Source organism: Notamacropus eugenii, chromosome 2, assembly GCF_028372415.1.
Source record: "Notamacropus eugenii isolate mMacEug1 chromosome 2, mMacEug1.pri_v2, whole genome shotgun sequence".
Taxonomy (NCBI): Eukaryota; Metazoa; Chordata; class Mammalia; order Diprotodontia; family Macropodidae; genus Notamacropus; species Notamacropus eugenii.
This window is the reverse complement of record NC_092873.1, coordinates 102,912,158-102,937,836: the sequence shown is the minus strand read 5'-3', so window position 1 is coordinate 102,937,836 and position 25,679 is coordinate 102,912,158. Positions and strand designations below refer to the sequence as shown.

Sequence of the window (25,679 nt, the reverse complement as noted above, 5' to 3'; positions counted from 1 at the left end):
TTTTTTTTAAACAGTTAAGGAAAACTAACTGGTACAACAACTTTTTTTCGGTTTAATAGTATTTTCTTCCTATTACATGTAAAGGTAGTTTTCATCATTTATGTCTTTGTAAATTTTGAGTTCCAAATTTTTCTCCTTCCCTCCTCTCTCCTCCCTCCCTGAGACAACAAACTTTTTGATATGGATCATATATGTACAATCATGTCAAACACGTTTCCACATTAGTCATGTTGTGAAAGAACAATCAACAATGGAAAAACCACAAGAAAAACAAAAAAAGTGAAAATAGTATGCTTTGATCTATATTCAGACTCCATAGTTCTTTCTCTGTATATGGTTAGCATTCCATCATGCGTGTTTTGGAATTGTCTCGGATCATTGTATTGCTGAGAAGAGCTGAGTCTTTCAAGTTGCTGTTGCAGTGTACAGTGTTCTCCTGGTTCTGCTCACTTCACTCAGCATCAGTTTATGTAAGTCTTTCCAGGTTTTTATGAAATCCGCTTGCTTATTATTTCTTATAGTATAATAGTATTCCATTACATTCATATATGACAACTTGTTCGGTCATTCTCCAATTGTTGGGCAACTCTTCTATTTTTAATTTTTCAGCAACAACTTCGTACATAGAATATAGCATTCTGAACCTGTATTCTTCCACCTTTTGTCTGAGAGGAAAAGGGAAATTTGTTTAGTCAATTCCCTGAAACAAGATTGATAATTGCATTTAATCCAGATTCCAGTGTCTTTCAATGTTTTAACAGATATTAAGAACTACTGTGTAAGAAGCCAAGTGAAATACACATTTTAGATAAGAACTGTCACTATTCTGATGGAGTTTACTAATCCAGAAGGCAGAGGAGACGACAATACAGACAGTTTTAATAAATACATGATAAGTATGTTAGAGAGGTGAGGGAAAGCCATATGTAACTCACATTTCTCTAGCACTTTAAGATTTACAGAATACTTTCTTCACAACAACCCTATGCATTAGAGTGACTGTTATCTCCATCTAATATATGAAGAAATAGGATTAGAGAAGAGAAATGACTTATCCATGGTAACACAGTTTAGGTACAGTAAATTAAGGTGTCATGTGAGCTGGGTCTTGAAAGAAGGTTAGGATTTAATTATAGTATGAATGAATTTTCCAAACCTTTTTCTTTTAAAAAAATCTTTTTATTGATACTTATCAATATTACATCACTTATTTCTAAATACCCTTCATTAAGCCAATCCTTGGAACAAATATTAAAAAAGAGGAAAAAATGTAGTTCAGCAAAACTAATCAACATATTGACCATTTTTTGACAGTATGTGCAACATCCATAATTCTCCATCTTTGCAACGAAGGCAATCCATAGGTGAATTTTCTTAATTCTTTAGCACTAAGCTTGGTAATACAATTATGCCCCAACCTTTTTTTTTTATCTATGACATACCTTTGAACTTGATAAAGATGCACAGTACTCTCTCTCCTTCCCTCTTCTTTTCAACCATTTTACCAACCCTATATGCCCACTTGTATAGTGCAGGTACCCATATGACACCTTCCCACTTTGTTCCTTCATGATTACCTTCAATAATTTAACCTTCCAATTTGAAAAAAATTGACAAAATATGGTGCAAAATTCAAAGTTTTCATGATATAGCAGGTGTGTATTTAGACAGCTCAAAGTGCCTTTCAAAAATTGGCTCCTGAGTTAGTGGTGGGTGGTGGGACCCTTTTTCCATCAGTGTGGACAGTTTTTAACACATTATTTGACCTGTGGACTCACTGTGAAGCATGCCAGGAATCAATAGGTAAGGCAGTGCTTGAAAGTGACAGCAGCTTCTCTGCCTCTTTCCTTAGTAAACTCAGCCTTGACCCTCCCCAGCCCTTTGTCCTTATCTGTCTTCCTCTTCCACCAGCCCTCTGGAATGCTCCTCTATACTTTCTTTTTGAATCAGACCTGTGATTTCATCAAGCAGGGAACTCCTCCTCCTACTGCATGTTGTGCCTTCTTTGTCATTTCTAGTCTAGAGCAGTGAAGCTGTAGCAGTGTCCTCAGGACTATGCAGCTGGTATATATAGGAGGTGGGATTTAGACACAGTCCTGATCTCCACCCACCATGCCACATTACCTCTCTCCTTGATTGTTCACAAACTTCCCCACATCCTGCACCTCTCCTGTTCCTTCTATTTTTCTGATGCTCACTGAAAGTACAGCTTTTCCAGAGGATGTCACATTCCCTGTTCCATTCCCTGAGATTATCTGCTCCTTCTCTCATAGTCCCAGGCAGATAGTATCAAGAGGAAATGCTTTTTGATTGGCCTGATCATGTTTCCCACTGCCACTTTTAGACCCTCCCTCTGCTACCTTCACTTAGCAACTTCCCCTCGCTAGTCTCTTGAGATTCTTTTTTGCTATCTGCTGACCTTTCTAGGTCACTCTTGCTTCTCCTCAATAATTTCAGTACCTTATTTACAGTCTTTCCCCACTTTGTGCCCTTCAAGCATGTTTTCTCCAAGAGCTTCAGCCTCCTTAATTATTGAGACTTCTGTCCAGTCTACCTCATCCAAGCACAGTGGTCAAACTTTAGACTGACTGCATGTGTTCAGTTGAATTTGTCCCAAGTGCTGAAATTCTTGCCCAAATATTCAGCTATGCTAATTGAGAACGTGTACTAAGACTCCATATCTAGATGGAATTTTGTTGTGCTTTGGGAGGATTGTCTGTGCTTGAGCAAAGGAGAGTCACAGCTATCTACATGTGCATGTGCTGTGGTGTGCATACTGACCCATTGTTCCCTGTGTGTTCATCATTGTCCTGAGTGTTTTTACTCAGTACCTTAGCAATTAGTCTATTTATTAGACCATGCCATGGGAAATTCAGCCTTGTCTCTTGGTTCTAAGGGTAAGTCTGGTGGACTGATTATCCAGAAGAAAAGGAGCAGAGAAGAGGATTGTATGAGGGTAGAATATGCCTAAACTGTTTTTGTCATTCTTTCCAAAAATAACTACTGAGTGCCTAATGTATGTCTAACATTGTGCTAGATACTTTGGGAGGATGTGAGATGAACTTATCCTTTTGTGTCACCTTCCTATAATGGTCATAAAATATCTCTTTTCAAAACTTTGAGTGACTTCCCTTTGCCTGCTCCATAAAATATAGGCTCCTGGTCCTAGTATGTAGAACTTTCCACAGTCTGGCTTCAGGTTACCTTTCCAAGTCTTATTTTATGCTTTCTGTTGATGTCTCCTTTCTCATGCTCCATGATCTTCTCAGTGACTCACCTGAAAGTGTTCTCTCCTTCCTCATATTTCTCATAGCCTTGGTTTGGTCCTCTGTTTTCATTCATTCAGCCATTTATTTAACAAGTATTTATTGAATAGTCAGAGCCTTAGTTATTGGAGATACAAATACAAAAATATGGTTTCTGCTCTTAAGGAACATGTACAATGAAAATTAACTTGAGGCACAGTGGATGGAATCCTGTACCTGGAGTCAGGAAGACCTGAATTTAATTTCTGCCTCAGCCACGGTCATATAATTGTGGGCAAGTCTCTTAACTTTCATCATCTGTAAAATGAGGATAATAGTTCTTACCCTCCCAGGGTTGTTGTAAGTATAAAAGCAAGAGTTAATATTTGCATAGCACTTTGTAAGCTTTCAAGTGTTGTCTAAACAACTCTGTTGTTACTATTATTATTTACTACAACACATACAGGAAGTAATTTCTAGAGAGCTTTAGCAATAAGGGAGATCAAGCTAGGCCTCCTGCTGGAGGAACTTAAGGTGAGTTTAGAAGGAAACTGGAAATTATTTGAATTAGGAAATGCTTATCAGGCATGGGGCAGCCTGTGTGAAGTCTGAGGGATAGAAGATGGAATGTTTTGTATAGGGAAAAACAAACAGCTAGTTTAGTTGGAATGTTAAGTATGTGAAGGAGAGTAAATGTTGGTAAGCCTCAGAAGTAGTGCCAGATGGTATAGGGGTTTAACAGCTAGATGAGTTTACATTTTATCTTAGTGGCAAAGGAGAGCCATTGGAGAATTTTTGAGCAGGAAAAGGACATGCTCAGATCTCTGCCTTATGAATGAAAAAGGGAAGAGAATTTATATAGCACTTCCTGTGTACCAACATTGTGCCAAGTGCTTTAATGAATGACAGTTCTGAATATGTGGAGCGGGGAGAGATGAGGCTAGGATCCAAATTAGGAACCTGTTGCAGTAGTCTAGGCAAGAAATGATAAGAATCTGAAGTAGGGTGGTTTCTGGGAATGTTAAGAGGGGACTGGATGGGAGATATATTTTAGAGAGATCATCAACAAGACTTGACAACTGATTGAGTTTCAGAGCTAAGAGAGTGAGTGTCAAGGATGACCTCAGGGCTGCAAGTCTGATTGATTGACAGGATGACGCTGCCCTTGTTGGGAATAGGGACCTTAGGAAGAGGACAGATTTTAGGGGAAACTAATTAATATTCTTTTAGATGTTCGAGTTTGCGATGCCTACATGAATTCATTTGGAAATGTCTAGTAGGTAGCTGGGGGTGTGGAAGTGGAATTTAGGACAGAAATTTGGTTTGAATATATAGATTTGGAAGACATTTGGTAAAAATGATCATTAAACCTTTGCTCCCAAATGAAATCACTCATCAGTCAGATGTTGAATAATGAAGCAGACCTTCTCAATAACAGAGCCTTTTGAGGTAGAGTGAGAAGACAGGTTAGGAGGGGCATCAAGAGAGAGCAATGTCACAAAACCTGGAGAGAGGAGAATATCCACACAGAAAAGGGGTTAATCATGTTAAATGTGTCAGAATAGTCCAAAGGGATGAGGATTGAGCCAGGCCATTAGATTTTTCCAATTAAGAGATCATTGGTAACTTGAAAAAGAACCGTTTGAGTTGAGTTAGAAAATGAGAAGCCAGATGGCAAATAATTGAAAAGTGAGAGGAGAGGAATTGGAGGCCATGAGTACAAATTACTTTTTCCAAGAGTATGACTGTGGACGAGAGGATGGAGAGGTGCTAGGTGGGAGGTTGGTGGGCTGGCACATTTTTAAAGAATGAGGAAGATCTGGGCATGATTGTAAGTAACAGGAAGGTAGCCAGTGGATAAGAGGAAATGGAAAATTAGGGATTTTTCAGTCCTTTGTGCTTACTTCCTCATGCTAATTTTTATTGTAATTAGTTGTCTATGGCTTTTCTGTGCTCTTAGATTATAATTCACTTAAGAGGAGAATCGGTATCATATCTTGCTAAATATCCCTGGCAGAGGGAGGCCACCATGAAGGATGTAGTCAGTTCAGACATAGAACATGAGTTCAGACACAGAACATGGGTTCAGATCGCGCCTCCATGACCATAGGCAGGTTCATACAATTCTCTGAGTCATAGTTTCCTTATCTGGTAAATGGAGGGTTGGATTAGATGATCTTTAAGGTCCTCTTTAGCTTTGAATCCCGTGATCTTAGGGCTTGCATGTACCAGGTACTGGACTGAATCAAATTATTCTCAATCACATGTCCTTTTGGCCCCTAGGTGGAGTATGGCCCATGCGTGGTGGCTAGTGATTGCTGGAACCTGCTCTTGGAGTTCCTGCAGAGTTTCCTGGGCAGCCACAATCCAGGGGCACCAACAGTGCTTGGGAATAGACACGACGGGGTATACGGCCCTGCTGACACCATGGCCCAGTATATGGAACTCTTCAACAAGATTCGAAAACAGCAGCAGGTGCCTGTTGCTGGGATTCGTTAGTGAATGGGGAGCTGCAGAGTGCCCGGGTGACTCCACAGGAGATGAAGGTGCTTCATCCCAGCCCCTGATCCCTGGAATCCAGGACAGAAAGGCCAGGCTTCTTGTCTTCCTTTGAACATGCACCTGTGGCTTCTCCTATGGGGCTTTGTACTCCTCCCACCAGCACTCACACACACACCCTTCCTCCATACTCATGTACACTGGTCTTAGGATGAGCCTTGTTGTTCCTTGCCTATTCTTGGGGGAAAGGAACTGTGGTTGATGGAGAAGTTGCAGCTTTTAACTCATCTTTCAGGAAGACAGGCCAGTGAGTGGTATCCTTGGCTTGGCAACTGCCATCAGTCTCCTCCTCTCTCTGGCTGCTGTGGCCTTGGCTCAGTTCCCCATTTGGATGGGCTGTTTTTATGTTCTGATCGTTCTGTAATAAAAGTTTGTTCCTTTGGTCTAAGGATATGGCTGGGTTTCTGTTATGTAGGTGGGTGTGGGAGTCTCAGTGTCTTTACAGTATTCCTGTTTGTCTTCCGCTGAATTTTGCTGAAGAGATTGGTGATCTGGCTTGTTTGGACTGTTTGCTGATTTACCTTAGCTCTCTCCCTCTGGGCCTTGGAAGTTGTTCCCAATAGTGTTTGTTCTTGGCTGCTGTTTTGCAGTTTTTCTTTGCAGCCTTTGTGTGCGTATGAAATGAAAGGTAGGGGCACCTAAATTGTTTCAAAAGTCACTTCCATTATAGCTTCATTCTAATGACTCTGAGAAATGAATCTGGCCTCCCTTATACTAACATCAGAACCAAGTGTCTTCCTAATTTATCTTGGCTTGAAGTTGATGTGGGTAAATGAAGGGATTTTCCTTCTACTTCCCCTACTTTTTCACCTCCAGATGGTCCAAGCACACGCAATATTCTTATTCCTTTCTCTTCTCATCTTCTCATCTTCTCATCTATAGCTAGTCCATGGGAAACTTGGAAACTACCAGGGTCCCCACTAATTCCCAAGCCACAATGGATACCTTAGCCAATGCTGCAGACAGCTGAGCCAAAAGAAGGAAGACAACACTTGGAGGGAATTCAGGAAAGACAGAAATGTTGTCTTCAAGTGTTTGAAGGGCTGTCACATGGAAGATACACGGATTGGACTTGTTTTGCTTGATGTCAGAGGTTAAAACTAGAAGCAAGAGATAGAAGGAAGTTGCAGGAACACAGATTTCAGTTTAATATAAAGAAAAACTTCCTGATAATTAGAGGCTGTCCAAAAATAGAAAAGGCTGCAAGAAGAGGCTTGGGAGGCTATCCAAAGAGGGAAGGCTTAAGAAGAGGCTCCAGGATCATTCACCATGTGTGCTGTGAAGGATAGTCTAGTTCATGTTTGGCCTGGACCAACTGGCCTCAGATTTTTTTTTTTCTGACTCATGAGGTACTATGAATCTTTGAAGTTTAATTCAGAATATACCTTACTTTCACAGTAGAGAATACCAGCCCACAGAGGGGAAGCATATAGTCACATGAATATTAGGGGAGGAAAAGTCTTTCAGTCTAATGATCTTTCTACTATACTCTTTCTAGCTCCCAATGCCAATCCTTGCTTTAGCTAGTTTTTATTTAGTTTTTACTTTCCCTTTTGATTGCTGCCTTAATCTCTACTAATGACAGACCCTGGTTTGGGATGAGACATGTAAGCTAAGCACCCGATGCTCATTTTAGGTTGTCATTTCCTAACTGATAGTATTAACTTCACTTCTTATAAACATCCCACCAACAATCCCACAACTACTTGGTTTATGAAAATTGTGTGCCCTTTTGTGTCCACCAAATCACATGACAACCTCCCAGGATCACCGGTGTCAGAAAGGAAGGGAAACCTTAGTTCATCATTCTCGTTGTACACATAAGGACCCTGACACATTGGGATTAAAATCACACAGAAAACTGAATACTTATGTGTGGTGGACAGTGGAATTTTCTGATGTTAAAAATACATGCACTTATTAAAAAAAGAGTTGAAAGTGTTGCTCATTGCTTACCTTTCATCACTCTTTTGTGCCCTAGGCCGAAGTCTGAGTTCTGGGAGCCTCCTAGAGTCAGCCCTGGATTTAGAGTTGGGACCTAGTTTTGAGTCCTGATTGTTGCTGCTCACTAGCTTGGGAAAATTGTATCACTTTTCTTTGATTCAGTTTCCCTATCTGTATGATTAGGAGGTTGGTCTCTGAATCCAAGGATCCATTTTTTTCCTCTTTGTGTTGCCCTGTGAGCTCCTTAGACTTGAGACTTATTTATTTATGCCCTGGAATTCTATGACTTGCCTTTATGGAAGTGTTAGTCCTGTTATGTAGAAGATTTCTCCTGGGGTGGGGTGTAGATGAAGGACTAGGCCCCAAAGAAGGTCCCTTGTCCATGTTCCTGTCTACTCATCTTCCTAACTGCAAGACAATCAAGGGCAGGAACACACTTGTTCGTTTTCTGTACTGACCGGGGGAATAGTTTGTTTTGCTTTGAAGACTGGAGTGTAAAAAGGGGAACAGAGCCAGTGGAAGAAAAGAAAGCCAAAGTGGCAGATTTGTTGAATGATTAAATGAAAGAAGCATATATTAAGTGCTTACCATGTGCAAAGCACTGTTGCAATTATCTTCTATTTATCCAGTGCCTGCTCTATGCAAAGAGATACAAAGTTAAAAAATAAAAAAAGCAGTTCCTCTGAAAAGTAGTTAGATAGTAGCTACCGTGAGTTTTAAGAAATGTAAATTAATCTGCTTTTAGAGAAACATCTGGTTTCAGAGTATGGCCAAAATATGAGATGAATGAGACAACCTGAGTTAGTGCCCTGACAGACCCTCAGAAACACTAGCCTAAGAAATTAGAAGACTAGCTCTGAATGACTTACTGAAAATTCCTAGATGTTTGACTTAAGGCAGCTCCCTTGACCTTTTTGACTTTCAGTTTCCTTATCTGTATAGTGGGGGTAATGATACTTGTACGTCCTATCCAACAAGTTTTTTGTGGGAAAAGTGCTTTGTAAAATTAATGTACGGTATAAAGATCAACTATAATGATAAGACAGGGAATTTTACCTTCTATTCCATTATATAATCCATAATATAATTCCATTATAACAAACTACATGAGTTGTACTGGTAGAGTAAAATTCTATGATAAATAAAAATCCTATTCCTGGGCTCCTAAATCTGATGATGATTAAAACAAGTCTAGTTTCTAGAGTCTGGGTAGTAAATCCTAAGTACTTGGAAGCCATTAGGGGAGTGATTAACTTTTTTTAAAATGTATTATCCATTTTACTTCCCTCTATAATAACACTGTTATTTAGTCTCCCATTGTACTGACTTTTTTAAAAGATTCAAATGAATTAAAATTGTCTTTTGGAATTTTAAGATGACTCCCTTTGAAATTGATCCATTAGAGTGTAAGCTTCTTGAGCACAGGGACAGTCTTCTGCCTCTTTTTGTATCTCTAGCACTTAGTAAAGTGCCTGGTATCACAGTAGGCACTTAATAAATGTTGATTGATTGACTGATTGATGGATGGATGGAGGCACCTTTGATCATTGGAGACTGTTAAATATCACTGGAGATCATGAGAGATAGCTGTGATCTGTCCCAAAGCCAGGATTGGAAGACCATATGATAAAGGAGAAATGGAGATTCAAAACATTTATCAGGTGCCTGGCATGCATGAGACTCTGTTAGGCATTGGGGATACAAAGGAAACAAACAGTTCTGCCCTCAAGCTTACATGGGATCATGAGACTTAAAGCTGGAAAGGTCTTTATATCTATACAGATGCCTTCATTTATCATGAAGAAGTCCCCTCAAGAGAGGTGACTCCTCCAAGGTCACACAGGTTATAAGTAATAGAGCTGGGATTTGAATCCAGGTCCTCTGACTCCAGATCCTCTTTTCATTATCCTAAATCACCATTATAGAGAGATTACTAGAATGAGAGGGAACCTGAGTTCTATTCACTTACTTTTAAAAATTAATTTGGACGCTAGAGAGTGCTTTAAAGAACATAAAACCCATATAAATGCATATGTTGCTGCAGTGATGTTGTCCTTGATCCTGAATCTGTTGGAAGGTGGTGGTTGTGGTGGTGTCTTGGTTGATGGCTTGGATGTTGAGAGGTAGAGGAGAGGCCTTTGGTTCTTGATGACAAGACATAATAAAAACCTGCTTCCCACCCTTCCCTACCCACTTTAAGCAAAATAACCATTCCTTTTGTTTTAATTTTAACTCTTCGTCTGGGTTGTGTCCTGGAATATGGAGATAAATTTGTTGTACTTGACCTGTCTTGGGATGCTATATTGGGATGTTTTACCTATCCTCCCACAACCTGAAAGAAAAGACTGAGATGTCAGTGACTATAACTTACTAAGTTCATGACAAAAATGTTGCTTTCCTGACATAGGTTGTATCATAAACAAAGTTCATTGTTTCTTCACCAGTCTATGACCACAGTTTCATCCTCTTTGTCACTTGCTGGTCAACTTGGAGCTTTTCACATATTGTCTCTTTCTAAAACCTATCAACTGTTTCATTGGATCCACTCTTCAGCCTTTGTTTTCTCTGACTTTTGGTCCATTTAATCACATTATGCTTGAATGACTTCAAATAACCTCTTGGCCAGGGATGGGGAACCTGGGGCTCTGAGACCACATGTGGCCTTCTCGATCCTCCTGTTTGGCCCTTTGACTGAATCTAAATTTCACAGAATAAATCCCCTTAATAAAAGGTACCTGCCTTTTCCTTCATCTTGTATCTAGTCTTTTTTATCCACAGTAATGAGACTTCTTTTTCTAGTCCTTCAGTGCCTTCTAGTCATTTTTTTCCCCTTCCAGTCACTTCATGCATATGAAGATTGATAGGGAAAAAGACTGGTCTTGGGAGTCAGAAAAACTGGTTTTGAATCTCTTGTTTTGGAATTTGCTAGCTCTCTGACCCTAGGACAATTACATAATATTTCTGAGTTTCAATTTTCTCATCTGTAAAATGGGGGCAAAGTTTATTTCATTAAATATTTCTCAATAGCATTATAAAAAATGTTTAACATTTATTTTTAAAAATTGAGTTTCAGATTCTCCCTATCCTCTCGCCCTTCCCCCATCCCTTGAGAAGACAAGCCATGATATTGATTATACATGTGAAATCATGCAAAACATTTCTATTTTAGCCATGTTGCAAAAGAAAAATAAAGAAAAATTTTAAAGTATGCTTCACTCTGCACTCAGAATTCATCAGTTTCTCTCTCTAGGGATGGATAACATTTTTCATCATAGGTCCTTTGGGATGGTCTTGCTCAGAAGACACTTGATCAGCCTTGCAATATCACTATTACTGTGTACGATATTCTCCTGGTTCTGCTCACTTTATTCTCCAATTGATAAGCATTCCCTTAATTTCCAATTCTTTTCCACCACAAAAAGAACAGTTATAAATATTTTTGCGCATATAGGTCCTTTGCCTTTATCCTTGATCTCTTTGGGAAACAGATCTAGTAGTAGTTTTGCTAGTCAAAAGGGTATGAACCATTTTATAAACCTTTGGGCATAGTTCCAAATTGTTTTTCAGAATGGTTATACCACTTTATAACTACACTAGTGCATTAGAATCCCTATTTTTCCACATCCCTTCCAGCATTTGTCATTTCTGATAGGTATGAGACAATATCTCAGAGCTATTTTAATTTGACTGACAGCATTTTTTCATGTGACTATTGATAGCCTTGATTTCTTCTGAAAATTGCCTGTTTATATCCCTTGACCATTTATCAACTGGGGAATGGCCCATATTTTTATAAATTTGACTTGAGAAATAGGACTTTTTTCAGAGACACTTGCTGCTTTCCTGTTATTGTTGAGAGCATTACCATTCACTCAGTAATCGCAGCCTCTCAATCTTAGTGTCAACTTTCACTGCTCTCATGCACCCCATATACCCGTTCTCTTGGCAAATCTAGTCATTTCTACCTTCCCAGTATCTATCCGATACATCCCCCTTCGCTTCACTCATTTAGCCACCAACCTCTTACCTGGAATATTGCCATAGTCAACCCATTCTCCATTCAACTTTTGAAATTATTTCCTTCAAGTGCAGGTCTGAACGTGTCACCTTCATACTTGATAAACTTTAGTGATTTTTTTCGAGCACACTTGATAAACTTTTTAGTGGCTCCCTATTACCTTCAGGAACAAATATAAAGTTCTCTAGTATTTAAAGCCCTTAGTAACTCAGACCCTTCTTACTTTTTCAGTCTTCTTATGCTTGATTCCTCTCTATTCACTGATCTAGCCACACTGGCCTCCTTGTTGTTCTCATACATGGCACTCCTAACTTCATGCCTTTGCACTGACTAGAATTCTGTCCCTCCTCACCCCTACTTCCTAGTTTCTCTACCTGGAATCCCACCTTGTGCACGAGACCTTCCCCTCAGTAACCTTTCCTCTGAGATTACCTTCCATTACTACTATGTACATAGTTTTTCCATATTCTCTCCCTCATTAGAATGTGAGCTCACTGAGGCAAGCACTGTGTTTTTTCCTTCTACAGTGCTTGACACATAATAAATTCCTAGTAAATGCTTATTGACTGACTATAGAAATATTTTGTTGTGTATGGGAAATAGCAAAGAACTTGGAATCAGTCATCGATTGCCATTTCTGCCTCATAACATCTATCCTATTCATTCCCATCTCTTCAGTCACACAGCTACCACCCTAATATAGTCCTCATCACTCCTGACTATTCATTAGTTGTGTGACCTTGGGCAAATCAGTTCAACTTTCAGGGGCTGTTTCCTTATTTCTAAAATGAAGAGATTGAACTAGAGATGATCCAAGATCTCTTCTAACTTTGACATTCTGCTGTTATGCAGGATTGTTTGTAAACTGCCTGCCTTCCACCAAACCATGTCCCTGCTCTCCAAAACTTAAAAGGTTCCCCTCCTTCAGGCAGCTTTTCCAGACTTGTAGCTCTATGATTCAAAGACATATATGTAAGACATAGGTATGACTCTTAAAGACATACATGAGGGCAAGTGAAAGAAACAACACATATGCACGACTAATTATAACTATATAGATTCACAAATATTATAGATTAGAGTGAGAAAGAGAAAATACAAGAGCCAGATGTATATGTTTTGTTGCATTTCTCCCATTTGGTTGCAATTAGAGGGAAGGGGCTATTTCATCCTTTTTGATGCTAATCCTCTGGGGTCATGGAGTGCTACTACTAGTCTCACTTTTGTGAAACAGAGAGGAGCTAAGAAATAGTTAATGATTTGAATCTATTAGATTCTACTCTATATCTTTCATATAGTCTTTTGGTCCTTGTCATTAGAAGATTGTGTGAACCAGGAACTTCCTATTTGACTTCTCCAGCCCCACTTTTTTACTTTCTAAAAAATTATTAACACTTATTTCTTGACAGGAAACAAAACAACTTGGGGAATGTCAGTGATAAAGCCAATATGGACATTTCTGCTTTTTAGCTCAGAGTAGCTTTTTCTGCCAACTTTATGCAGAAATCCCTTGGTTTTCAGGAGGCAAATGCCTTTCATTAATTTTTAGCTTTTATATAATGCTTTAAGGTTTGCAGAATTTTTGGTTGTGTTACACCTTGTTGTATCTTCACAACATCCCTGTTTTACAGATGAAAAACTTGAGGCCCAGAGGTGACATGGCTTGCCCAGGGTCACATAGCTATGCTACTAAGTGTCTGAAGCAGGAACCAAACTTAGCTCTTCCTGATGCCAATTCTAGATTTCTAGTCACTGCCACCTGGCTTAATGGATAGAGCTGGCTTTGATCACCTGAGTTTAAAGTCCCTTCTCTACCTGTTTATGTGACTCTGGACAAGTCACCTAACCCCAGTGTGTCCCAGGCAACTAATTCTTTAAGACTAAGCTGAAGTTTTCTCACTGGGGTTCTCCTTACACCAAAGAAAGAAAGGGTTAGAATTTGAAGGCTGGAAGGAAGCGTGGAGACTATCTGGTCCAAGCTCACATTTCACATTTCCTTTACCACGAGAAAGCTGGGGCTTAGAGATTAAGTGACTTGCCCAAGGTCACACAGTTTGGAGGTTGCAGAGTTGGGAGACGAGGAAAATGGGTCTGTCTCTTGAAGACAGCAGAGAACTGAGGAATTTCAGGTTCCAGCTGTCTCCAGTTTTCAGAGAAGAGTGTAGGGTGGGGAAAGCAAGAAGGGCGCTGGCCCTTTAAGGAGGCGGGGCATGCAATGGAACTCTGTACCTTTAAGAGTCTCTTTGTCTGGAAACGCTCATATTTACCCTTTTGTGACTCAACCAAACTTCTCCCCGCAATTCACAAAAGCCCCGCTACGCTGCCGTCCTTTACGCCATCCTCGAGGCTGCCGCCGAGCGTCGGCGGCTGACCCTCCGCGCCGCGCTGCTGGCGGCGCGAGAATCCGTACAAGAATACATTTGGTGCTGGGCGGGGGCCAGGGGTGGGGGGGTGGGGGGGGCCAGGGTCTGAGCGCTGCGCTGTTGGCGCACTGCAGGGCCGGGTGGGGCGGGGCCTCGACGGGCTGGGCCAATGGGTGGGGAGGGGGCGGGGCCCGGCCGTTCGGTTGTCTCGCGCTCCGGTGACAGCTCGCGCGTGCTGATGATGGCGGTAAATAGAGGGGGGTGGGAAAAGGGGGGGGGGTTGCCGGGGGAGGTGGAAGGAGCGGTAAATGAGGGCAGCGCCAGGGGGCGGCGGTGGCTGGGGGGACACACTCACCGAGACGAAGACAGGGGAAGCCCAGCCTAGGACTCAGGGGGCGGGGACAGGAGTCCCTTCCCCACCGGCATCCCCCCCAAAAACACACACACACACAAAATGCACACACCGGGTGAGGGGGCGACAAAGGCGGCGCGCGCCTCTGAGCGAGGGAACAACGTGGGGTGGGGGGAGGGGAGGCGGCCGGGAGGGGGCGGGGCGGGTGGGGGAGAGAATGGGAGTGGGGGGCTTTGGAATGGGGGGAGTACCTTGGGGGAGGTCTGGAATGGGGGAGGGGTGCAACGGGAATTTGGAATAGAAGGGGCATGAAGAAGTGGAATGGGGGGGTCCAGGGAGGGGGTGAAAGAGCCCACTGACGAGTGTGACTGTGGGAAACTGGGGTGATGGAGAAGGAGGGAGATAGGATTTGGGCAGATGTGAGAGGAAGGGCAGAAATAAGGCAGAGAGGGGAACGGACATCAGTTTTTAATAAAGGCTTGGTGGGGAGCTGGTAATGAGAGGAGAGATGGGATTGTGGAGACAGGGGAGATCCAAGGGGGGAATGAAATGGGATTGAAGGAGGTGGAAGGGCCGTGGGGCCGTGAACTGAGGTTTAGAAGGGAAGCAGAATGAGGGGGGGAGATGGGGATTGGAGGTGGGATAAGAGCTCCTGCAATATAGGAGGGAGATGAGGTTTAGAGGGGGCTGAGGAGCAAGATAAAGAAGAGAGCCAGGGAAACCATGTTTTAGGTTGAAGGCTTAGAGGCAGAGGGGGAATCCCAATGAGGGAGGAAAATTGGATTTAGGAGAGAAGGGGGATCAAATCAGAGAGGGAAAGAGATGGCATTGAGTGGAAAGAGGTGATCAGAGAAGGAAGAAGATAGGGCTTCGGAGGGGAGGAGAGGATAAAAACCCAGAGAGGGAGAGAGATGGATTTTAAGGGATGAGGGAGGATGGTATCAATAATAGCTTAGAAACTGAGGGAAGGAAACCAGGATTTTTAGTGAAGTGGAGATAACAGAGAGGTGAAGTGGTGTGGGGCAATGGCTGACACTGAGGGAAGAAAACTAAGCTTGAGAGACAGGAGAATGGGGAACAAGTAAGGACTTCAGGTGAGTAGATTGGTCGAGATGCCTTAAAATCCAGGGCAGTGAAAGAGAAAAGCCAATAACTGGATAGAGGTTTTGTAGGGGAGTTGGGAAGTGGGGGATGAAGTACTAAACGAAAAAGCCGAATAAATAAGGGCAGAGTAGTGGTTAGGGGTAAGTAAGTTTAGATGGTGAGGAGGTAAAAGTTGTAGGGCGAATAGATAAGATGTGATAAGGAGGTACGTTTAGGAGATGGGAGGTGAATTGAGAGAGATGGGGAGCAGAACTGGCAGAAGTGAGATGAAGAGTGGGGAAAATAGGTTGAAGGGAGGCAGACGGAACCTAGATAGGTTCAGACCTGGGAGAAAAGGCACAGGGGTGGGCAGGGATCAAGTCCTCTGTGAAGAATGAACCAGCTGTGGAGGGCTCAGGGTGCAAAAACTTCAGTGGTAATTGAGGGGAAATGGACTGGGATAGGGAGCTGCTGGTGCAGAAGAGGAACCTTGGTGAGTGAAAGGGGAAAAGACAACTTAGAAGCAAGGGTAAGAACTAGACAGGAGGTGGGGGCAGGGGACAGGTCTCCAGAATTCTTGGGTGAGAGGAGAGCAATAGGGAAGGATGAAACTGTTGAGTCCCTTTGTCCCCAGAAGGGCTATAATTCCTCCATCCCCCTTTTTTTCTCTCCCCAAGGAGTTTTTAATCCTCTCCCACCATTCAGCTCCTTTAATCCTTTTGGTTTTATGAGCACTATTGAAAAGTTGTAGCCAACTTTGATTTAATTTCGTTCTTACGCAGTATGAATGATATAGTGCCCGAAGGAGAGTGATGAAAAGCTATACATTTAACTTCTTTGGTAGTAATGGGAAAATGTGGTGCTTAATAAATGTTTTTATCTACTGTATGGATATAACTGTTTTGTGTGCTAGTGTTAATGTTGTGTTTGCTGTAATGTACCAAAAGGACTTGAGACTAGTTCTCCGGGCAAAATTGTCACACACTTTTGTCTTTGATGGAGAGTGTAGTATTGTGGGGGTAGGAATGGTTAGAAATTCTGTTTCAGTTAATTCATGGAGTTGCTACTCGGTCATTTAGGTAGCTGAAGAGTTTTGAGAAGTCAGTTTAGGAAAACGTGCATGAACAGCTCAAGGAGAGAGTTAACTCGTATAAAGAGATTTAAATAGGGAGCTGGTTCCTTGTCTTTAATTTGGGTAGACTCACACATTGACTTATATCAAAATGTTTTAAAATGGAATAGAGTATGAGGAAAAACATAGAAAATTAGACTTTTGTTTTATGTTGACTAAGAATGTCCTGAGAAATTCTATCACTTTTGAAAATCTCTGTAACATAATTGCAAGTTGTAGAAATTGGCTGGCTCTGAGCATTCCCACTGCCTTCCCCTCCTCACTTTCCCTTTGTGAATAAATAAGAGCATATCAAGCTCAATTTATGCAAGTCTCTGATTTCTCTTAAAAGACCCTTTTGGAAATTAGATAAAGGAAAGTTTAAGTTTTAAGGCAAATTTGGAGTTATTCTAATAATTTTCTTTTATTGTTGACTTTCATGCCTTCAGAGTTATTCCCTGAGAAACATAAAAATGTATTTACTTTGATGTTGGTCACTTAATTTTGAATACAAAGGACAGCACATCACTTACATAGCAAAAAGTGAAATTACTCTCTGTAAAATTTTATTGGCTTGATGGAAGTGTTTTCGTTAGCATGCTTTCAAAGTCACTTATAAATTTGTTTTTCTTTTTAGTTTTGCTAATTTTAAATGATCTGCTCTTGTTATACAGTGTGTTTTAAATTAGATTAGCTTTTACTTTGTGGATTCCAGATACTTGGGTTTAAGCAGTGTTTTGGCCTTTTATGAAAGTTCTCCTTTATTATAATGCTGCTTTACAACATTAACTTCTTCAGAATTATATTTCCAAACACACCAAGAAGTGATCATGGTGTAACCATGTTGTATTTGGTTCAAATTTTGTTTCCTGGTTTTTGTTAAGCACATGTTCAGAGTGACTAGATGTATTTAGCACTTCAACAAAGGTTTCTGTTTTCATGTTAACTTTTAAAAGGATTTTCCTCAGTTCAACAAATGTTTATTGAGTGTTTACTATGTGCAAGACCAGTGTGCTAGGTAGGTGCAAGTCTTAGACGTTATTTTCGAAGAGAAATCTAACAAGCGTCTGTTTACTTGAGAACTTGTAATCTAGTGCCTTTAGCTATAATGTTTCTTTATATAGTGGTTGTTTGGGGGATGGAAATTGTAGCAGGTGTTAGTCTGTTGTAGGCTTTGTGTATTATTACCATTTATTATGCATCCCTGCTCATGCTATTGACTGTTATGTGTTAAAGCCTTTAAAAATCTAAATGAATCTTGTCTACAGAAAATGTGAACTTGTTTCAGAAAAAAAGTAAACATTTCCATTCACTGTGCTGTATTACACATTCCTGGTGTAGACAGTTATTTTCAAATCTGCATTGCTAAAATGACTTGTTTAAAAGTTGATAATCTTTAGTCCAAATAGTGATATGCAATGACTTAATGATACTTAGACATTTTCTTTTCAGTTCATACTATAACCATCTACCAAGATTACACTTTTGTTTATAATGTCACTCAACTCATGTTTATGTGCAAAGAACCATTAAAATCAATTTATTAAATTTGAATGACTAGATGTATATAATTATGTCTCCTTGATTAATCATAGAATTTTAGGACTTGAAGAGTCCATCTCTCCCACTTTAGGCAGGACCTCACAGACCATTCCTGATCAATGAAAATCTATTTGATTTTTAAAAAAAGAATCCAAAGGAGGAAGTTGTACGACCTACACAGGTAGCTCATTTTAATGTTTAATTATTTTCACTATCAAGAGATTTTTTTTATCTGATTTGCACATATGTAACATTATTTTTTGTTTTGCGCGCTGTTCGCATTGGAAGTTGGAAATAACCATATTCACAATTATACAAGAATTCTCCTTCTTATGCTTGAAAATCATTATTAAATCAACCTGAATTCTTTACTTTTCAGGCTAAAGACCGTAGTTCACTTAACTTCTCGTGAGAGGTCTTAGTGTTAAAGCCTTAGAAAATTTTTGTTTCTTTTCATACTTAGCCTTTCCAAGTTCTTCAGATAGCAAGCACTCTGGAGTAGAACACATGAACAGATACAATAAGGTGGAGGGGAGTACTAAAGCTGGATAAGATGATCTTATGATTCCTCATACTGTATCAATTTTTTGTATTTTCCAATTTTTTTTTTTAAGCTACAGTGCTACATTGCTGACTCATGGTAAGCTTGCTGTATGCTATGAAGGTTATATCTTTGTCTGCTACTTTTGGATAGATCCAAAACTTTTACATTTGTTCAGTTTTATTTATTGAGTTTACTTTTTTTATTAAAGTGTATTATATTTTATTTGTTTCTGAGATTTCTGATTTAGCAAGAGTCTTTGAATTCTGAATCCATCTTTTAAGGTGTGAAGGATAACTTGTATTCATTACCAACAAGCAGCTTACTTTGAGAGCAGTAAGCAATGCTATTGGTGCCCAATAAATATCTTTAACAGTCATCTGTTTCCTAATTTTCTAATTCCTGATAGACCAAGGGTTAGGGTTCCATATTTTAAATCACTGATTTAAAAGTATTAAACAATCTTAACCTTTTCAGGTTAAACTGAGAGGTTGATATTAAATCACTGGTACTAGTAATGAACTTTAGTAATAGCTGTATTTTTTTTATACTTAAAGTTCCAGAATTCTTCTCTTTCATCATTCATATTTTTGCCCCACAGTGAGATATTGGTGATCAGAGAAGGGATCTAAAGATAATGACATAGACAACAGATAAAACTTGCCTGTCATAGTCTCTCGCTGTCTTTCAAGGAAATGCCTCGTGAAACAATTTGGAACCCATTTATACAGATCCTATTGCTTATTGTATTTTTTACAGGACAGGATCAAAAACCTTGTTACCATCATGATAGATTTCACCTATTGCTTCATCTTGATCTACCTGACCTGCCATTCAATAGCATATGAGATTAGTCCAGCAAGATTTGATCTTTATCAAGTCAGACTTGTTATTACAGAGTACCCACTTTTCTTCAAGGTATTTGTAATTTTGTGGCTATTTTTTCCCCAGTATTTTTTCAGGTATATAAATTGTTTGCATGTGTTTGATTTTCATTGTCATTCTCTTCCATTTTTAAAACATAGGCACTTTGTGATGCTTTTTCTTTTTCAGTCTCAGAATGCCTCCTTAGATCTTTGTGAATTCTCAGATATGCTAGCTGGTGGCCTTGCAAAAGCTGTGAACAGCCATTTTAGTATCCAGAAATTCTAGTCACTAATGACCTTTCAGATTATTTTTTTCAACAGGGATAATCAGTGAGATGAGGCATAATGTAGTAAAACGAGCTCTTGTTATCTTGGAGTCAGAAGATCCAAGTTCAAATTCCTCTGCCATTATGGTTAATAACTGTGTGGCCTTAGGCAAGGCAATTAATTTCTCAGAGTCTCAGTTTCTTCATCTGTAAAATGGTGAGAACAATATTTGCCATACTTCAGAGGATAATTGTTAGGAAAGCACTGTGTAAACCTTTAAAATCCTATGTAAACATGAATTACTATCATCATTGTTGCCATCATTATTCCAAAATGCTCATTTAAAGTTTCAGGTAGAGCATCTAGATAATCCTGATTAAGCATTATCTAGTGTTTGGAATTCACAGTGGTAATAATTCTAAATAAGTAATATTCATAAACAAGGAAATGTTTTATTCAGTTACTGTACATTTACTATGAGTACATTGATGTTTTCTAATGCAAACTTAGATAAATAGGACTTTGGAATTAAGCTAGTCTAAGCTGTTAGTATTTGAAATGCACAGGATAGTTGTTATTGACATATATTGTGTCAATTCAAGTGAAGGGTTGGGCTTAGAAGCAATGATTTTATTTTCCCACTTCAAGGTAGATAACAGAAAGTCAATAATTAGGTCATATATTCTCTAGAGTATTTTTTTTTTTTTTAGGCCAAAGTCTTATATGAATTCCTGGGTATTAAAAAATACCACTACTACTTAGAGTTTGCTAAAAGGTTAAAAAAAGGGTCCATTTTATGGCAACAGTTTCACTTCCTTTAAAATTTTCAATATTTTTCTGGAAAGACCAGGGTTTGTTAAGTCAGTCACCAGCTCACCATGGAATGCTACATATTTGATTTCATCATTAAAACATGTGTTGTGCTTAAACTCTAAGCAGCTGATCAGTGCCACCCCATAACCATCTGTTTTGAGAATGTTATCTTTGTACTTGAATGCAACACTCCAATGTCTTGTTGGCATCACTAAACGATTGAGGGTTTGAGACCAGGACATGTTTGGGAGGGATTTAAAGAGGGAAAGAACAGTCTATCAAGGAGCTTTTTTGTGAAGATAATTTGTAGAGACTAACTTTTGGTACTAGGGATGAAGTTGACAATAATTTGAGTACCAAGCATGTTTGTTATTCTAAGATGAATGTTATAATTAGTTCATAATATTGTATTGGTCACATATGCACATCCAGTCCAACAAATATATTTAAATTACCTACTGTGTGCAATTCTCTGTGCTAAGCACTAGATCTACAAATCAAAACAAAAATAATCACTGGCCTCAAAGAGCTTACTTTTTGATGTGGAGGATACAACATGTAAACAGATAATCTGATAAACAAGGTAATGTGAGGAAGGAGAAAACACTAGCAAGTTGGAGATTGGGAAAAGCTTTGATGAGGAACTGGTGCATGAGCTGAACCTCTAATGAAAGGGGAGATTCTGAGAGGCGGGGAGATTCTGAGAGGCAGAGAGAAGGAAGGGAGAACATTCCAGGCCTGGGGTCTAAGCTGCAGAGGCAGGGAGGCTTCTAGGAGATTGGATGCTAAGCTCTGGGGAGAGTTGATAGTCCAGGTTGGCCAGGGAATAGAGTATAGAAAGGAGGGTAATGGGAAACAAACTTTGGAAGGGAAGCAGGAGCCTGACTCTATGGAACCATCTCTGTCAGACTATGAAGTTAGTATTTTATCCTGAGGCTGAAGGGAGTTACCAGGGCAACAAACTATCTTTGAAACATGAAGTTCCAGTGGCCTGGGAGTAGACTGGTTATTTCTCAGAAATGAGAACAGTGGTGTTCAACCAACATTGTGTGATTATCAACCTTAATATTTTTTAAAAGGAAGGTAGATTTTCATCGTAGTTTAGCTTAGACTTGCTGATGATATGAAACTAAATGCAATAGTTAATATATTAAATGACAGAATTAGGGTCCAAAAAACTTAAAATTACATTTCTGCCTGCCTCCACTGTGTAAGCTTGGGCAAATCACTTAGTTTCTTTGGACATCAGTTTCTTCCTCTGTGAAATGAGGGGCTTGGATTAGATGCCCTCATAGCTCTAAATCTTTACAGGGCAAAGTTAATAAAATTGAAACTTCATTAGGATAAGTATAAAATCCTATACCTGAGTTAAAGCATTAACTGCACAAGTACAGGATGGGGAGAAATGGAGTTTGACAACAATTTATGTGAAAAAAATCTGAGTTTTAGTGGAGTACTAGCTTAATTTAAGTCATTAGTGGGATATGCTAGCCAAAAAAAGCAAATGTGATCTCTGAGTGCATAACTATGGAGCAGAATGTCTGAATGAGAGGGTTGATAGTCCTGCTGTACTCTGCCTTGCTTAGAATACTGCCTAGAATATTGTATTCATTTCTGGGTCCCTGTTACTTGCAGGATCAAATATAAAATGTTCTGGTTGTCTTTTAAAACCTTTCACAACCTGCTCTCAACTTACCTTTTCAAACTTCTTAAACTTTACTCTATTCCGTACACTCTATGATCTAGGGCACTGATGTCTTTGTTGATCCTCAAACAAGGTACTGCATTTACAGATTTTTCACTTGCTGCATTCCACATCCATATCTAGAATGCTCTCCCTCCTCACCTCTACTTCCTGGTGACTTCCTTGAAGACTGAACTCCAATCTGTAAGAGACCTTTCCCAGTCCCCCTTCCCTCTGAGATTACCTCCCATTTGCACTTTACATATTTTTATGAACGTGGTTGTTTGCATGTTGTATCCACCATTAGACAGTGAGCTTTTTGAGGGCAAGGACAATGTTTTGTTTTTTTTGTATGCCTAGCACAGTGCCTGATACAAAGTAAATATTTAATAAATGCTTGTTAAACTGAATGACTTGGTGCCACATCTTAGAAGGCTTTTGATTAGTTAGTCTTCATCAAAGTAAGTGACCAAAATGGTGAGGGAACTTTAAAAAAAATCATGTCACATAAGGACTGGTTAAAGGAACTGGAGATGTTTTGTTTTAAGAGAAAATGCAGGGTTGACATGATTGCTGTCCTTAAGTATTTTAAGAGTCATCATGTAGAAAAAAGATGAGACTTTTTCATTAATGGTTCATTGTCATCTTTAGTGGAGTGCTCCAGGCTTGCTTGTGCTTGGGCCTATACTGTTCAACATTTTTATCAGATAAAGGGAGAGATGGCACACTTTTTCAAAATTTCAGTGACAAAGCTGGGAAGGATTGCTAACAAGATGAATGACAGTCAGAATCCATAAAAATCTTGATAGACTACAACACTCTAGAGTATAGCCCGAACAAAATTACAATAAAATTGGTAAATGTTAAGAAATAAATAAAAAAATCTATAAAAACATAGGTAACATTACATTTTAAAACTACATCAGTATGTTTCCCGCAGGGATTCTTATGGATGGCTTAGTGGTCCCCATTTCTATTTGAGTTTGGTACCACTGGCATAGAGCATAGGGCTGCCTATTAAGATGAAATTCAATAGAGATAACTTGGGTTCAACAAATCAACTTCATAACTATAAGATGATGGAGACATGATTAGATCATAGTTAGTCTGAAAAGGACCTTAGGATTTTAGTGGACCACAAGCTCAACGTAAGCCTGCGTTGTGATATGGCAGGCCAAGAAACTGATGCAGTCTTGGGCTATAGTGGAAAAGATAGAGCTTTGAGAAATAAGGATCCAATAATTGTATTGCATTCTGTCTGCCCTGGTCAGATCATACCTTGAGTATCAAGTTTAGTTCTGAGTTCCTGCATTTAAGAAACATATGCTAGAGAGTATCCAGGGGAGGACAAGCAAGATTGAGAAAGGCTTTGAGACCAGCTTGTGTGAGGATCAGTTGAAGGAACTTGACTTGTTTAGCCAAAAAAAGAGAAAATTCACAGCTGTCTTCACATATTTGATGGGCCGTCATGCACTGTTTGGCTTCAGAGAGCAGAACCACAAGCAGTGGCTTAATTTAATGTCAAGAAAAAATTAGAGCTATCCCAAAATAGAGTGAGCTGCCTAAGGAGGTAGTGTCCCCCCACCCTAGAGGTCTCCAAGCAGAGACTGAATGTCCATTTGATGGGTGTTATAATGAGAATTCCTTTTGAGGCTATGATTTTGACTAAATGACCAGCCAGGTCTTTTCATTTCTGAAATTCTGTTAAATTCTGCCATAGCCCAGAACTAGGAGCAATGGATAGAAGTTGCAGAGAAGGATACGTTAGATTAATATAAGGAAATGAGGTGCCTCAAGAAACAGTCCATTCCCTGTCACTAGATATTTTTAAGCAGGGACTGAATGACCATTTGTCTGGGGTTTTTAAGAAGTGATTCCTGTTTAGGTTTAAAGATAAAATAAAATTCTATGAGCCCTGAAGTTCCTTCGGAGTCTGTGAGTGTGTGTATAATGCTACAGTCCTGCTTTTACGTAGGGAAATTAACTGGATGGGTTCTGAAGGTCTTTTTACTTTTCTGATTTTGGCTACATTTTTAGCCAAATTTAATTTCACCTCATTTGAAAAGCTAAGTTCATCAGTTTCAGTACATGGATATATAGTCAAAGGGGAAAAAAAGATGCTTCAGAATGTTGCTTATAAGGACTGTTGCTGATTGGATGGAAATAATCAGAATCTTATAGTTGGTCTAACCGACTTAAACAGCTGATCTAACTGATTTGACCAGTTGGTGCCACTGCTTTTCAGGTACAGATGTCACTAGCCTAGGTTTTTGTTTAAAGAGCTTTTTAAAAAAATATGATCTTTTAATGTTTATTTGAGCATTTGGTATCTTTGGCTGTCAACAAGGCTTGCTATTTCCATTTATATTTTTGTGAGAATGTTAGTTATTTACTGTTTAGTAGGAATTTTCTTGACCTTAGTAGAAATGAACAGAAAACAAAATCATGACACAGGAAGTAAGTTGGACTAGCCAGAAAATTCAGTTCAGCAAACATTTATTAAGCATCTACCTATGTGCAAGATACTAGGCTAGACATTAGGGTTACAGAGACAAAAATGAAACTGGAGCTGAGGATATACTAGTAGATGTCATGTATACACATCTTTCTAAGTACAAGGTAATTTGAGGGAGGAAGAGCATTAACAGTTGGGGGAATGAAGGAGACTTCACTGAGCAGGTGGCACTTAGACTATGTTTTGAAGGAAGATATGGGATCTGAGACAGATGAGGAAGGAGTGCAATACAAACTAAGGGGATTTGTGAAAATGCTTGGAAGGAAAAGGACATGTGAAGTTCATGGAGTGACTAATGGGCTTGTTTGGCTGGGAATATAGATGTGGAAGGGTGGTAATGTGAAATAAACCTGGAAAGGTAAATTGGAGCCTTGGAGAGGGTGTTAATGGCCATTCTAAAAGTTTATGTCTTTTATTCTAGAGGGAGGCAATGAGGGCTACTGAAAGAAAAGTGATGTGGTCAGGTCTGTATCTCAGAAAGATAGTTTTGGCAGAGGATGAATTGGAGGTTTTGATAATTGCATTATATCATTTGCCTTACTCAAAAACCTTAAAAGATTCCCTGCTTCCTACCATTTCAAATTGAAACGCCTGTGCCTTTTAAGACTCATAATCTGCCTCCAACTTTTACCTACTCAGCCAACCTTGTTTCCAACTATTCCCCACCTATGTTCCTTTGCTCTAATCAATCTGTTGACTTTTTCACACATCTTCTCCACCTATCCTAATTCTCCTTACCTTTCAAAGCACAACCTAATCTAGGAATCCTTCCTTAG

General features: G+C 39.5%; 1 protein-coding gene across 5 annotated transcripts in view; it reads left to right on the top strand.

Annotated features, from left to right (window-relative positions):
* The window catches only part of MED20 (mediator complex subunit 20), a 119,913-nt gene that overhangs the window by 11,679 nt on the left and 82,555 nt on the right, over positions 1 to 25,679 (top strand). For 2 of the 5 annotated variants that reach the window (XM_072642085.1, XM_072642086.1), the window contains 2 exons: positions 342 to 470; positions 5,529 to 6,192. The exons of 1 other annotated variant lie outside the window; for it this stretch is intronic. In XM_072642085.1, coding sequence (XP_072498186.1) covers positions 342 to 470; positions 5,529 to 5,744 — 345 coding nt within the window. In that variant the 3' untranslated portion in view covers positions 5,745 to 6,192. Of the gene's footprint in view, positions 1 to 341; positions 471 to 5,528; positions 6,193 to 25,679 lie in introns of those variants that run through there. 2 more of the 5 variants (XM_072642087.1, XM_072642088.1) reach the window with 1 other exon arrangement.